The 16,666-nt window shown below is 42.5% G+C and overlaps 1 protein-coding gene across 1 annotated transcript in view; it reads right to left on the reverse strand.

The window, feature by feature from the left end:
* Window positions 1-4,482: 4,482 nt before the first annotated feature.
* STC2 (stanniocalcin 2) overlaps window positions 4,483-16,666 on the reverse strand; it is a 79,495-nt gene continuing 67,311 nt past the window's right edge. The window contains exons 3-4 of the mRNA XM_078653021.1: window positions 12,310-12,521; window positions 4,483-10,893 (exon numbers count right to left, since the gene is read on the reverse strand). Of these exons, the coding sequence (XP_078509147.1) occupies window positions 10,503-10,893; window positions 12,310-12,521 (603 nt within the window). The 3' untranslated portion in view covers window positions 4,483-10,502. The remainder of the gene's footprint in view (window positions 10,894-12,309; window positions 12,522-16,666) is intronic.

Genomic DNA, 16,666 nt, shown 5'->3' on the forward strand with positions numbered 1-16,666 from the left:
GGGGTGCCAGTCTGAGCCCGCGCCAAAAGTTAAGAAAACAACTGCCACTGGCCCAGTACAGCACAGTCATTATATATTGGCCTTAATCACAGAGGCATTTGGGCGCAGAAGTAGCCATTGATTCAATAATAATACGTTTCGGGAGGCTCAGGATTGGTTCAGAAGGTGGCCAGCTGGTAGTCAGAAATCTCAACACAGCACGTGTAACACAGTATGACAACCCGCTACCTAAATACCTTTGACCTGGTACTGTCTAGACTAGAGGCGAGCCTGCTTTAGAACTGGATGGTTTACTGCAGCAGAGGCAGGGCAGGTTGGCTTCCCCTGGATGCACCACTGATAGCTGACCGTGCTGCACTTACCTCTGGGTAGAGAATGACTTCCCCACAGATACCGTAGTGATGGAACAAATGTATGGATTTTGGTAGTACGGAAGTTGCAATTTTGGAATGTGGTGCTAATAATGAATGAATGGACATATACGAGGCCCAGGTAGTCATAGATTAAGTAGACAGAAGTATTATTTACCATGACTGTGGCATTAGTAAATTAAGTGGCTGTGTACATATATTGTATTCATTTTTCCGAGATGTTATCAATACTGTTTAATTGTGCTAATTTATATGCAATCAACTGTGTATGAATGAAATATTGTATTTATGATTAATGCTCTTTTCACACTCCTCTTTAAATTTTCATGTTCAGCAATTTATATAAAGATGCCTGAGACCCAGAACACACTATTAACGCTCTTTAGCCTAGCACTGCCCTCATCAGAGGCACAACCATGCTGTATTTTTCCCCACGGAATGGTCCACCTCTAAAGGAAACTGCAGTTTTGCAAATGTTTGCAAATCATCACACTACATACCCTTTACCCCACAAGAAGTGTCACCAAGAGGGTAATAATGGCATTTGGTATGTTACTGTGTGCTTTCAGATAAGCATGGTTCTAATCAACCTGTTTTCAAAGACTCGACTCTCGTTATGTGGATGAAAAATTATTTTAAACTAAATGAATGAATGAAATAACTTGTAAAGCGCACAGCCACTCAGACAGAGTCCCAGTGCTGCAACTCTGCAAAATTAGTCGCAATACGAAGTATGCTCTTGGACAATGCCAACCAGCCGCACTCCCCCGAGTACAAGATCTTAACATCTTTATAGACTTTATAGTGGACATAACCAAGCAGGAGTTTTAACAGGTACTACATGAGGTATTTCATTAACCTTTGAAAAGGATGGCAGATGTGTTTTGCCCCTTGCATAGGAATGCCTGTACATCCCTAAAGAATATTCCTTGGCTGTCAGATCATGGTGAAAAACCTCCATGTATGCAAGAGCCGCAAACCCACTATCCTGCAGGTGTTTTCCCTCTGCCGCACAAATACGTTGGGCTTCTTTAGTGACTATGCAGGGACAGAACAGCTCTTGTTTATCATGGAAGTACTTGGGCTTTCAGAAATACTGTGGTAGTACTAGCTGTTGGAATGTTTAGAGTTGAGGATTCTAAGTAACCAAGTTGACAGCCATTGCCTCATTTTGTCCCGAGAAAAAAGATTTGTGTGAGTCTATGGGCGAGAGCAGTTGACTCATGACATTGTTATCCCGATTTTCCTTACTACTCGAAGGCTGGAATCCCTCATCTGGGCTTCTCTGATATTTAAATGGTGTAAGCGGGATAGAACATCACACGAATGCTAGAGACATTGTAGGAGGGCATCAGGACTAGCATACTAGGGTCCTCTAGGTACATATGTGCCCAAATGGCACGTGGAATCTTGGGATATCATTGTTGTAGTGGGAAATGTTCAGTCCTGGGCTGTTGCAAGCTGATCTTGACAATATGGAGATTAAGCAGCAGCAATAGTTGCACAACCCTATCCTCAAACTAATGGATTCAGAGAGCTTCCAATTTCTTTGCCTCCACGCCAATGCTTTGCTTCGAGACAATCTGACTGATGTCATTGTCATTGGAGTGCCAGAACTGGCATTTGTCGAGAATCAGCTTGAGGGCTCGCTCTCAAGATTGGTGGAAGACTTTAACATCTGTTGTTAATGTTGCTTCGCTGTCTTTCTGAAGACTGATGTCATTAGGGTGCATTAGGGCTTATAGTCGAATCACGTCTCCCACTGTGCTCTACTTGAGTCCCTGGAATGTTGCCAGAGCTCAAGAGAGGCCCTTGGACATCTGTTTACATTTTAATAGGCCAGTGGCGGCATTCCTTCCTAAAGGAATCTGATGTTATTCACTCTGCAGTTTCAGTTTTGAAAACCAGTTACTCTCAACAACCAGGAGCTAGCAATTTTTGATTATACTGTGCGAAAATGGTCCAGGTATTTTTTAACCCAGATATCACAATGCTCTCTAATGCCATCTGGCACAATCACATAATTACCGATAATCCAAAATTATTCTTTTGTATTCACTAAGTGTATTACTTCTTCATGTAAAGCACTGCAGTCATCCCTTAGTCCCTTATACTCTTTGTGACGAATTGTGACAAGATCGCCTGTGAGGGCTGGCTGACGCCCACTCAGATGCCACCCGACATCCACGCTCTAGGAGGAGGATAGGCGGCCTCCCAAACCACATCAATTGTTACCTGAGGCATCGGTGTTCCAGCTGAAGTGCCCACTTGTGATCTTGTACAGTATTGAGTTGTGTATTTAAAGTTAAGTACTTTTTCTATTGAAAGTATAAACACTTGCTGGACCAAAGACATAGCATCTCCCACAATAAATGTATTTTTAGGTAAATAGTTGGGCACAGGTGCTTTCAGTCGAGTATGGTGAGGTGTCTGTCTGGTTTCACCAGAACTTTTTACATACACAGAGACAAAAACATACAGTCTCTCCCTCTTTCTGTTTTGAAAGTGTTTCCTCTCACTTAGTACCCCTACCAATCTACATTCCTCTCTCTTTCCACTGCCCCTTAAGCCCCTCTCATGCTTCCTGCTTGTTCTATAATGTATTTAACATTATATGCCAGCATGAATGTTGGAAACTCTGAAGACCACCCCCTCAATCTTACTGACCAAGCTAGGCCCCTGTGCTGGACCTGAATATGCTGATTCGTACTGGATGTTCTATTGAGTCTGTGCCCTCACGTCATATCCCTGAGTAAGCCTTGGACTGCTCGACTTCACTACCCTGACGGTACGTGCTAAAGAAGTGTACTTGGTGCTCAGTTTTAGGCTCAATAGTGGGGTAAAACCCCAGGACACCAGTGGTAAATGTCTCTGATTGTTGCAGTCTCAGCCCTGTGTCCCCGGGCGGTCCTGGGGCTCTCAAAAATTTGACTGCACTTGTAAATTGCAGATAAGGCACATTGCCATCAACAACGGCATAACTAAGAGAAGGGGCCGATCAGCTGTCCTAGACTCTTTCCGAACAGCATAAGCATTGAACCATCTAAAACTTCCAATAGCTCAGTAAATACATAAATGGGGGCAAAACTTCATCTGGCACTTCAACAGAGGCAGAAATACAGAAAATTAAATAGCTACACTTTCAAATCCCCGTGAAGTCATACAAAGATTAACATGTGCCCTTTTGTTTGCAGCCCTGTGCATTCCTTTTGCAAAGTACAGTTTATTGGAGCTTACTATCTAATTGGTTGAAATTTGAGCCAAAGCTACAACTCCCAGAAAGCATTGGAATCAATCAGTAACCCTTGGCACATGTCCACTTACAGGAAGGGTTCTGAGCTTTGTTTTTAAAGTGAGCACAGATCTACACATAATTTTTCCAACAGTAATGCTACTTAGAAACAACAAAAGCTGAAAATATATTGTGGTTGTGTACAGTGGCAGCTGCTATAATTGCTTAGCAGTAAGGAAGCACAACTAAAAATAATCAAAGTTACACTTACTGTCGCTCTGACAGCCGCCGCCTTGCCTATATCCTCCAATCCTGGACTCTGACTGCGCAGGCTCCTAGAAGCAAAATCCCAGCTGGGATCGGTCGAAGTGGCTTTGTTTGCCACTCAGACAGTGCATTGAAGCCTGGAAGTGTTTTTCCAGACCGGCTGTGCAACACAGCTGGATTGGAGAAACTTAACTGTGCATGTGTGTTTGGTCACCCTAGGCCGGCCGGTCAAACACACATGTAAACGTAAAAGTGCTCACCACTCTTCCCCCTGTCCAACAGGATTGCCTGGCCCGCCCCGCTGAAGACTCGCATCATCAGCTGTTAGGCAAAAAAATGATAATAAAATGCTTTATTATCATTATTTTATTTTTCCTTTTTTAGCAGGAGACTGCAATATTCTGCCATTACAGAGAAGGCACCCTTGGTTCTGTACAGTATTATTAACTTGGTTGTGTACTGTAATATTCACTTTTTTTTCTGAATCAGGGTGCGGTGCAACAGTAATATAGAACTGTAAAAATTGCCTTCAAGAATAAACTTCACTGTTTTAGGTCCAAGTTAGAGATTTCTTTCATTCTGAGAGTTACAAAAAATGAGACTTTGATCGTGTGACTTTCAGATAAACATAAAAATAAGTTTAATAACACAACAGCAATAAATAGTAATGTTGAATGTGGCTTGCCAATAACATCAGACAATGGTATAAAATTATATTTCGTTGTTTAAACAAAAAATGTACTTGTGGCATAAATATATACAACACAGATCATGACATAGGTTTTAAATTACCATATCCAGCAATTGTGTTTTATTCTCTCGCTTTTGAAATGAAGGCTTTACAATAAATAGAACTGTTAAATATTTACAGTAATAGCATATACAGAATCAGTAGATGCACACAAGAACCCTCTCACACCTACATACTGTAACATACAGAAAGTTATTACCAGGGATCAACATACGCACACTTTTTTTCATTTAAAGAACATATTCTGTGTTTTTCGTGACTTTTCAAGGTTTGTTTATCTAGAATAATCTGCAATGAGTGGGTATCTATTATTGTAATGCACACTGTGAACTGGATCGCCTCTAGGCACTTGGGTGAATAAAGTGTGTAGATGTAGTACTTGCCAAAGGTGCAGTGCTGTGAGCACTGGAGCCTGATGCCCTCCCCAACAGGAGGTCCAAACTGTTATACTGTCGCTTTCTTTACTGTTCGCTATGTCATGATTGTTCTTTATTTTATTTGGTATGTACTTTCCACTTATTTAAAGAAAACTGTCTTTAGGCTTGTGCTTGTCACAAACACTTTAGTGTGGAATGCTGCAACAAAGAGAAAATACATCACTCATAAGTGCTACAGGAAAGATTGTTTGTAAGCACATAGGAGTGAACATGTCTGGAGCTGATTGCAATGTTTGGAGTTGATTGTAGCATAAAACAAGGTAAAAGTTAAAAAAACAATTAAAAAAAAGAGTTCTGACCTGCTTTCTAATGGCGATAAAAGCAATTAATTTCTGTACATTAAGGCTGAGATTTAAGAAAAGAGACATCTGACAGATTGCGAAATGAAGATCAGTGTGTCAGCCTTTTAGGACACGTTAGGCTAACAATCAGTACCCTTAATATGGTTGAATGAGAAACTGACCAACCAATTGCATCTATATGCCTATTAATACAAAGTATGCCTGGGTACGGCTAATTGTGGCCGAATTCTATTGCTTTTCAGAGATATTGGCCTGTCAGGTTTACCTGTAAGTTTTTAGTTTTCCCTTTTTGGAAAAAAAAGTCTTCTGAGCTAATCCATCTTTTTGGGGAAAATTTTTCTTTTGGGCCCACATGCATCAATATCGGCTTTTGCGAGTTCTAAATTGCGAAAAATAACGATTCGCAATTTAGAATTCGCAAAAGTCTATGCATGAATATTTTAGCATTTTTTTTGCAATTCGGTAAAAATCGCTATTTTTACCGAATTGCAAAAAAAATGCAAATTTTCAATTGCGAATTCACAATTCCCATTCATTCCTATGGGCCAAAATGCCCATAGGAATGAATGGGAATTGCGAATTCGCTATTTGAAATCGCAATTCATCAATGCATTTCAAGGGTGGAGAGGGGGGTCCAAATGACCCCCCCTGCACCCATGAAATGTACTTTTCAGTATAAGTTACATACACACATGTCCTAAGGACATGTGTGTCTGTAACTTTACAGTTTAAAAAATTCATTTTTGTGCATTTTTAAACAATTTCGCAAATTACCACGAGGTTGAACTTCGTGGTAATTTGCACTTCCTATTTGAAAAATCGCACTTTTTTTTAAATGATGCATAGCATTTAAGAAATCGCACAATTGCGATTTCTTATATGCTATCGCAATTTTGGAAATCGTAAAAAAGTTGCAACTTGTAAAATAACATGATGCATCCCAAACAGCACTTTTGGAATCGCAAACGGCCGATTTTAAGGAATCGCACCGTTTGCGACTCCAAAAATGCTTGATGCATGTGGGCCTTTGTCCTTTCTGAGAAACACAACGAATATGCATTGACTTTTTTATGTTATTCAGTTCACACCTGCTGGAAGTCTGTAGGGTCTACGGGTTATCCCTATAACATTAGCCCAGAAGGGTAATTCTGGAACATAAACTATTATAGTATAACAGTTTCTTGTTTTCCGCAGTGCCTCTATGGCAGAACATGATCAGAAGGAACGTCAAATCCATACCACTGTGAGCCTGACATTAGAACTCACCTCTTACATAAAGATCATTTACATATATCCCAAAAAGTCCCACACCTGTTACAAATATGCGAACACGAAGGAAAGAAATTCAAAATGGCACATTTGTATTACGAATGCTGTAAAAATATAACATATTGTTTTTCTAGCGAATTTATAAAGTAACATAACTGTCCATAAAATGCAGGATTGGTGACAGAAAATGCACTGTGGTTTGATGACCCCTGGTTTCTATCTTATTAGAAAAAAATACCTAAAGTATACGCAAATTTACATAGGCTACACATATGTACAGCAAAACGTCCTTATGATAAAGAAATAGTACAAAACGTGTGTGCATGCTGAGGTGATGTGTTGAATTTGATAGTCCAGGGATGTGTCCATGTGATTCTGGGAAAGAGTGACCTCGCATGAACTGCGCACATGATGCCAAAAGATAACTCCAGATGTTTTCCTTGGCTCAGCATTGATGAGAGGGGAAGGTTGAGGATCCGGAATGGCTTTCCCAATGCATGCAACTTATTACTGCATATTAGGAAAGCCTTCCCCAAAGGGGACTTGAAATTCTGCCTCTGCATTGACAAACAACATTTGCTTCCTTCTGGCAGGAGGATTTTTAAAGCTCCCAAGGTGACAATGAAAAGGAACCCTAGAGAAACACAAATAAATGTCCGCTTCACTATCCTGAGCCAATTCTTTTTTTTTAAGTCCCTATGTAAGTTGTCTTTAGTTCAACAAGGTTCTTAGCTCCGTTCTCTACGAGGAGGCAGCAGTTTCAGCTGAGGCAAGATGACTGGGCTAGCCACTTACAGGCTTTAAATAGTACTTCTCTCACAGACATCATAGGCTACACAAAATGCGAGGGGTGACAAAACAGATGACAGAGAGCAGGAGCTTTTCCGTGTTAACCTGTTTGGAGAGCCCTATAGATGAATGGCGTGCACTGAAAAGGAGCATTGTTAAACTCAACTCCATGGTCTATGTCACCAGAGTGTTCTCTTGAAACAGAGATGCCTTGTATGAACATGCACATTCTCCTTGAAGAACCTTTTTTCCACACAAGCCTGGCCAATTGGAGTATGTATGGGTGGTGCATAGAGAGATCTGGAGGAGGTAGGTTGGTATGGGTACATAACAATCGAGTCTTTAACTGTGAGGAGTGTTGTGATGAGAAAACTGGACACGGTTTTTTGGGTAGATAAGAAAGATTGAGAGGGGAATGGTGTTGTTTACATCCCACATACAATAGTGTATGCTCTAATTAGCAGCAAATGTATATCTTAGAAGAAGATAACAGTTGAAGACAGGGATATAAAAGAATAACACTTTTTTGATTGAAGGATAATATGCTGGTTCCAAGACAATTTGATATTCTTTGAATGTGGATCTTCAGGGAAACAATGCATTCAGATTCTCTTAAAGTCCTGGAAGCCTAGGGCTTAGTCCAGGAGTCATGGCCTCTGCTCCTCTCACTGCCAAATCCTTGCAGGATATGTGGCAGATATAGGGAAGTGCATCTGGGTAGTAACTTTGCAATAGAGTTATATTTTAAAGAACATAGTCTGTGTTTCCTGAGATGACTGCATGTCTGCTCTGTGGTGGAGCTTATCATTTCCTACAGATGTAAGAAGAGGACTACTCAGCTTAGGAAGGCAACTGGACTGCATGAAGGGATGGGCGGGGTCTTTGTAGTTAGGTAACACCACTCCCCAGTCCATGTGCCTACCCAGAGACTAGCCTTACGCAGAAGGTCTGTAATGTAGCACAAGGAAAAAAAGATATTTTACTTCACTTCCCTCGAGGCTGCATGTTTTCCCTCTGTCGGACCCTAGAATGAATTGGAGTAAATTGGGCTGCTGGGTGTTATAACACCCCTGAACCACGGTCACAACTATTTTAACTACATTCATAGTTATCTACTTGAAGAGAAAAGATATTTAATGTATGAAGACTGTGAAAGAAACAGAGGTATAGTGCATTAGAGTGCATGAGGACCCCACCTTTTATTGTTCGATTCTGACCTTAGGTGACCAACTCTTAAGGTAGCTTTTCGGGGAGATTTACGTCCCACAAATATAAGGGGTCAATGTTCCTTTAAATACACAGCAAGGAGCCCTACTGAGAATTTTTATGCAGCAATGTTGATTTTCTTTTTAGGTAGATCTGATCAAGAGGGCTGCAAAACCTTTGCTCTTTACTTTGATATCTCAGTACACATCTAAGATATCAAGGGCCATTCAAGGAATTTAGACATTGGTCTGTGGAGGGCAACAAAAGGTTTGACTACAGAGAAAATATGCTTCATGAAGGCTGAGGTTGTGTATTGTGCCTCTCACGAAGAGAAAGCGCCCATAATGAAAAGGAAGTATGTATACTCAATGGCACTCTAGTGGATTTCAGGTTAAATGCACTTACCTAGGAGAGAGTGGCTCACAAACCTGAATCCTGGAGTCAAGAACATTCCAAGGCATGTAAAGGGTTCAATGAATTGGTCATAAGAGTTTTCTGCCTGCTTATGCCGCATAGAACAAGCACATTTACCCATCGCTCACAGCTGGAGGGTGGAGGGAGTGCATACACCCATTTGCTTGGGTGTCTGTATTTAAGAGAGGTGGTTGCTACTCAGTTTACAAGAGGTAAATTGCTCCAATGGGTCAATAATGCAATTCAAATGGGCCGGTACATAGCCCCTTTGCTTTTCGTTCTCCTTAATAGATTCTCAACACTTGCCAGAAAGGTTGATCCCAGTGGCACACTATCCTTCCTTGTCAGTCTTCACCTTCAGTTTCCAGGGTCAGTTTTCACCTTCTATTTCTTTCTGCCTCCCAGTGAGTTACAATCTATGAAGGAAATAATAAAGTAGAACGTACACCTTTCTCCTCACTTCACGTCCATGCGGTTATTATGCCGTGATGAATATGGACATCTATGCCTTTACACTTCTGCATTATCAAAACTCCATTTGTTATATATAAGTTCAGATATCAATTACTTTCTCTACTTGCTACTTGTCCCAATATTGAGATTTACTTTCTTCTTTGCACTAAAGGATATCGATTGTTTTTGTGAACACCAATGATATATATAGTTTTTAAGAAGCAATTCCACCTTTCTCTTAATCTCCTAAATAGCTTGCAAAATGTGTCGCTAAACAGACCTGACTAGGTTATCACCTTTTAACAATTAATGCAAACTGTTTGTTATGATGTACATGTTATTACTGTGGGTTCAATTAAGTGATTTTTTTTTAAACTAGTAGACAACTTTTATCACGGTTAACAGATAACCGTACTTGTTCATCAAAAATAGCTTTTTTGTAGGAGCCTAAAATTCTAAAACTACTTTTTAGAATATCTGTGAATTGGGCGCTGTCGAGGCACCGAATTTGATAGCAATCAAGGGTTTTAATGGCTCATGTATATATAAATAATCGCCGGTAAAATGTGTTACATATGCCTTTGTCCAATATATACTGAATTTGAATACTCTGTGAGTTGATGATCCCAGTCCTATCTAGGGGAAATTATTTTGCTGGAAAAAAGACTGCAAATGGTGGAAATGGAAATAAAAAGGATATTAACTGCAATAATTAACTTAGGTTAATTTGTTAAATAGTTGGGGAGGCAACAGTACTACCATGCACTTCCCTACTTTAAGGATGGGAAGGGAAAAATGACTATGGGATTTGGCACTGCTAGCTGAGTGCGTGGAAAATCTGGACGTAACCATCTCTCGTCAGTATGTAAAGCACAGCCCAAGAAGGCCAAATATCCCAGAATGCACCATGTATGACAAAACCCTTGTCAATGGTAAATGATTTGGAATGTCCATAGTTACAAAGACCGACTTGTAAGTGACCAGTGTGGTGGGGAGGAGTCAGACATCCTTTCACCTGCGGATATCTGATGACTCTACAAGCTCTTCGGCCTGGTCACCCGTGGCTTGGGGGACTCTAGGAACCTGGCTTCCGGTTCTCACACGGACATTCATTGGTCCCCAGCCGCTCTTGTCTTTATCTCCTCTGACAACTTTGAAGCCCTCCCTCTCCGTCTCCAGTTGGGGGGCTGGCTCCCCTTCTCTGCGAGGAACTTGGAGGACATCCCCAAACTTCTTCTCTGGAGCCAGGGCGATATCTGCATGCCCAGCCGAGCTGCAGAAACTCAAGATGCCACAGAGGCTTCCCCAGTTTTGCTCGCATTGGGTTTGGATGCTGTGTGTGATTGCTTCCTTGACGTCATTGCCGCAGGTCAGCAGAATGTTCACAAGGTCTACATAGGGCCTGAGGGTGAAAGAAATGCAACATTTAAAGTCAGTTTGTTAGAAATTCCTTGATAAAAGGTGTTGCTAAACACAATAGACACGTTTCACAGCAAGTAAGGGTTGCTATGCCAATCCAGTATACAGATTTCTCTAGAGACAGAAGCGTAATGCGAAATGTCGTCCACCCCCACCAAACAAATATGGTGAAAGACCTCTTACACTGTCTTCCCCACCAGAAGTGCCATCCCTTACACCAGCAGAGTTCTTTCCAACATACATGGGCAGAAAGAGAAGCAAGGTATGGAATCTCACCCAGCTCCCTTTCGGAAACTTAAATGATCAGTTACTATATCGTACATTTAGCAGCATTTCAGTGTTTCTGTGCTCTACAAATGTTGCCAAGCAAGAGAACTCTGCACGACAAGTAAAGTACTGTGCCCAGGATCGCAAAATATATTCAATGGGGGATGCAAGGAATAGAAGGCTGCTCATTTCGTTTCATAGTAGTAGTACATATTTTGAAGTATGTGTTCATTTAAAAATCTCCCAGAAGACCCCTGCATGAGCAGCCATACATAGAGAGAATTTACAGTGGAGGCTGCATTTGCCCTGAGGCAACTAGTGTCAGCTATGTGTATCTCTGTTTCCGTGCAGGATTTGTTGCAGGAGGTGGGCATATGTAGCAGGGAAAGCTCCTCCCAAAGAGTGGAGGAGTGTCGCTCCGCCTGCTGCGAGGGCAGCAGGCAAACACTAATAAATAAAACGGTATAATAATGCCATTTTATTTTGCCACCAGCTCACCCTGTGTACACCTCGAGCGTGAGGGCAGGGGGCGGGCTGAATCCTGCGATTGCAGGATGACTGCCTACCCTTTCAGTGCACATGTCGGATTGGCTGGCTATTTTTCTACAGCAGGGCTGACATGCGCACTGTAGAGCCAGCAATACCAGGGCTGTTGAACAGCCTGGGGGTTGCTGGCACAGGCCCACAGCCTCAAAATGAACACTGGGTTAACCTGCTCCCACCAATCCTGGAGCTACTCCCATGCTGAAACTGCATGAGAGCAGCACCAGGATTGGCTGGATTCATGTTTCTACTGAGCAGGAAGGAAGTCCTTCCATTCCTGCTTGAGGGACCCGGGGAAAAAGTGCCGCCCCGGAGGAGGCACATATATGGTGCATTTGTAGCTATTGTGCCCCACCATATTTTATTCTCCTGTTAGCCACCACTGATATGTAGATATTAAGAGATTTTCCAGTAGTCAACTAGAAACAAACTTGGGGCACAATCTACCCCTTACTGAAACAGCCATTTCAGACACAGAGAATCTCTGAATACAGCCTATATACAAATAATACATTATAAGTCGTTATTTTTAGAGTTAATTTCAAATGTTTTATTTCTTTTTAACAGCAGTGGCTGCCTCTGTACTTACTCGAGGAGCATGAGATCTTTGAAGTGGATCATCTCCACAATGACCTGGACGTTCTCCCTGGCGGCGGAGCACAGGTCGTGCTTCTGGTAACACTCGCGCTGAAGCTGCAGCACCATGTCTTTGATGGCGGGGCACTTGCGGCTGATGCAGCTAAACTTGTGCCGCAGCCCGTGAGCCTTGCACTTCAGTGCATCTTTGATGAAGGATTTACCCTGGAGAAATATGGACAGGAACAAATTGATTGGTTTTTTGAGTGTACTTGTGAGACTTATGTCTAGTGTTACAGAAATGCAACTGTGATCATTCAGGGCTATCAACTTGACTATACATGTTAAGGCTAGGACGAGCACGGACATCAATGCATAACCACAGTGGTTTCTTGTTCTTTCATACACAGATCAGGAACGGAGACATATATGGGCGTTCCCCTTAGAAAGTCTGTTTCCAAGATTAGAATATACACAGGGATGAGTGCATTAAATTCAGTTTCACCATGGGATGGCTGCATAGCATAAAGTTCCTTTTGAAAACATCAACTCCTGGAGATGTAGATTGGTGTAGATAAGAGGATAGCCACTACTTGAACTAGGGATCAACACTGTAACAGGTGTACACCAGAGTGCTGGATTCCAAGGCTCAGGTTGGACATGGAGATGGGAATACAGTGTAGGATGCAAACGTCTCAGAGTAGGGAAGTGTAGCGAGCAGGGTGTTCACTGGGAGATGTCCAACAAAACCTTGAAGTTAGGATGCAATATATCCACCTAATAACTTTGCAAACAATCCAGGACAGATCAGATAAATAACTAATGAAAAGCATTCAAAAATCCATCACTCATGAAGATCGAACATTGACTTAATTGATTTGAATTCAGGGATAGTGTACAACTTTGATCACCTATGGAGATTGCGAAATGGACGAATAAAAGAGAGCTCCTTACTAAGATCCTGGGTGAAATCTGGGATAGGACAAAACTGCAGAACACACACTTCCAACATTCAAGAGGGATCGTTATCGGTCCGGCTGCAGGTATACAGTGGTTCAGGATCACTTCGGCAAATTCTATTTGCTGAATTTATGGTAAGCTACCTCACTAAAGTGCAGACATTCTTCTGCACATACTCTACTTATTGCTTGTAGCGTTGGCATGTTTCACATACTCTCACTATTACTATCTAGCATCCAGACATAGTTGCACATTACTCTAAGGCCAGGCTGGTTCCATCATCCCAAAATGCTGCATCTTCATCATGACTCACTCGCACTATGGACACTGCTCTCATCCTCTTGTGACCCGCTTAAGTTGTGATGTTGCCTAAAGGGATGCTTTGATGCTCTGTTTCATTATGATATTGGTCAGAAAGCCAAAAATCCCTCTTGAGGAAAAACCCCTGAACCCTCTTCCTATGAAGGCAACCTTATTAAAAACTGACAGCAGTGAAGTTATCATACAAAACTAATGTTAAAGTTTTACAAAAAGATTGTACGCTCTGGGAATGCAATAATTGTGCAAGAAGACTTCACTGCTTCGCTTAAGTGCGCATGTGCAATTGGCAGCTTGAGGACTTATCGACATTTGGGAGCTATTACATAAAATCATGCACTTGTTTTTGCAAAGTTACTCTTGTTCTTGGGATTCTCTAAAATCCTGTGGTGTGAACACAGAAAGATAACTAACTCAGCAGATTTTCTGCCAACAACAGATCTGTCACTCTGCAGTTAGAGATCTTTGGTTGTATCTGGACGACATTGTTGGCCATCAACTTCAGGTTACGGGAGTATTGACTTTGTAAGCCGCTGCTGTTTTTAATGATAAATTACTCAGCCAGTATACTCTTGATCGAACAGAACTGACCGTCGTGCTTGGGAGAGTCCTGGATTTCTTTCACGTGGACTCTCATCTTGAGGGCTCCATGGCACATAGAGTACCTCCTTTAAATTCTATGGGCCAAAAAAAGGCACATCTGCAGACTCGTCTGTTGTTGAGCTTCCTGAAGACGAAAATTGGCGATTGCACAAAGTACTGGCAAAGCCAATAGATCTTGCCTTTGTGACCTATTGACTTTGCGAATTGTTTTTATCATACTGCACAGCATCCACAATGCTGTGTAGTTAGGCTTAAGTAAAAAAAAACTTTGGCACAGTCCCCTGCTTCTTTTTAGAGGCATGCAAACCACACACGTACACACCTAGAAAATGACTGCAGCACTTTATTTCATTCTATTAATCAAACCGAGTTGGATCAGTAACTAAAAAGAAAATAAAAAACATAAAAAGGGTGGAGCAGAAGCAACACAGTGGAAGGTGTGGAATGGTAAAGGAGTATGGGGAAAGTGGGAGAGGAAAGGAATGGTGAACAACACAGGGCAGGGTGAGGAAAGAGGAAGCATCACACAGTCGGGCGAGAAATGGCAAAGCAACGGGGGGAATGGGGGTGAAAGGGGAAGCAACATGGGATAGAGGGGGAATGCCGAACAAACACGGGAGGGGACATGAAAGCAACAGTGGAGGAGGGCCGGAGAGGTATGTGGAGGCAACGTGGAACTGGAGAAAGAAACACTAAGGGCATGGGTGAGGGCGAGGAAGCATGATGGAGAAAGGTGAGAGCAAAAGAGAAGAGTATGGGAAGAAGCAGTCAGGCAACAGAGATCAACACGGAGTGCAACAGGAGAGACATTTTCAAGAGAGATGTACTCACCTTAATAGAGTGCTTCACACAAAAGAACAAAGAAGCAGTGGCGACCTGCAGGGATCAGTGGTGGGGCGGGTGAATGTAAAAACTAAAGAATAAATAACACCAACTATCGTATCGCTGCGTCCCACATCACTCCTCCGCTGGACTCGGCTGAACCAGGAAGCATTGCCAGGCTCCCCAGACCAATCACAACACTGCCATGCAGCATTTGATTGGTAAGCACCCAGGCTCTCTTGACCAACCACAACGCTGCAATGCAGCATTGTGATTAGTGTGAGCGATGCGGCTCAGTGCTCAGACGGTACCTGGGGGCCTGGGCATGTTCTCCATGCAGGCTGTAATGCAGCATAGAAGAACATGAAAAGTGCGCATGATGGTTTGGCAAGGCCCCCGAGGACCGGAAAATGGGTCATTCCACATTTAGGAGTGGGCAAACCACTCCTCCCCTGCCCTGAGAGAAGACCAGCCCCACCCGCCGCCTGCAAAGCAGATGTAAACACTAAAATGATAATAACATCACTTTATTATCATTTAATTGTTCTTTAGTTACACTGCTTAAAAGCAGTGGGGCGACGCTCCTCCGCCTTAGTGGAGGAGCCGCCATTGCAAAGTAGTGATTGAAAAACAGGCAGTGGATGCTGTAATAACAGCTAAGGGGCACGGCTTCATATGAGGGACATACACAAGATTGACAAGCTGGGACACGAAGAAGAAACAAGCAAATGAGAGTGAGGGTAGGAAATGGAGCCTTGGGAAGGGAGTCTCAAATCTCACATTCCCCCTGATGGCAACCCTTTGGAACTACCCTTCGCTCCCAAAGCTGATAGAATGTTTCCTGGAACTTCTTACACATGCCCAGACACAGCCACTCCCTTGCGGGTACTTAGTTAATCACAGAACCATACGCATTGTCATTGGTGTGCAGGGCCTTTAACACCCCATCGGCAAACACGCAGGCTCACCACACTTACACAGTTGTACAACACATGAAATCTGGCCAGTCTTGTTCATGCTTGTATGGTAGTGGTTCCCACTTCCAACCCAAATGGTATCAGTTGTGGGGTTTCAGCAATCACATGATGCGGAAGAGCTAACGAGAAAGCCCCCCTCTCTAGTGATATCAAGCAAATACATGAAGCATCTGTATCTTAAGACAAAAACGCATTTCTTGAAAAATTACAATCCTTCTGGTGAAAACCCACAGCACGTTCGTCAAACAGTTAATTCAGCTGAACATTTCTAGACATCCTTCTTGAAGGACCCAGCAGGCAAGGGCGGTAATAGGCCGCGCTAATGAAGGCGTGCTGTAATTACAGAACTATGCACTGGTTCGCCCCTTGAGTGGAAGTCTGTGCTTATTACTTTGCTTCTGCTTAGGCTCCCTGCTGCTGCAACTCCTTTCTACCTTTCTAGGAATTTTGTTTGAAGTTGATTTCATATTCAGATCCAAAATTCCTCCTGCTATTATGGTCTGTTTTTAGATTTGAACAGACGACGCTTGCTGCTGTGTGAAAGGAACCTGGGGTTAGGCACGTCAAGGGCTGTATATCTCAAACACATGGCAAGATAACCCACATGCTAAGTTTCAGGAAATGACTGAAGTCCTACTCCTGCCTGGCGTCCAACCTCACCGCCTGACTTTTGGGAGAGGAGGGTGCCTG

The sequence above is a fragment of the Lissotriton helveticus genome, chromosome 7 (assembly GCF_964261635.1).
Source record: "Lissotriton helveticus chromosome 7, aLisHel1.1, whole genome shotgun sequence".
Lineage (NCBI taxonomy): Eukaryota > Metazoa > Chordata > Amphibia > Caudata > Salamandridae > Lissotriton > Lissotriton helveticus.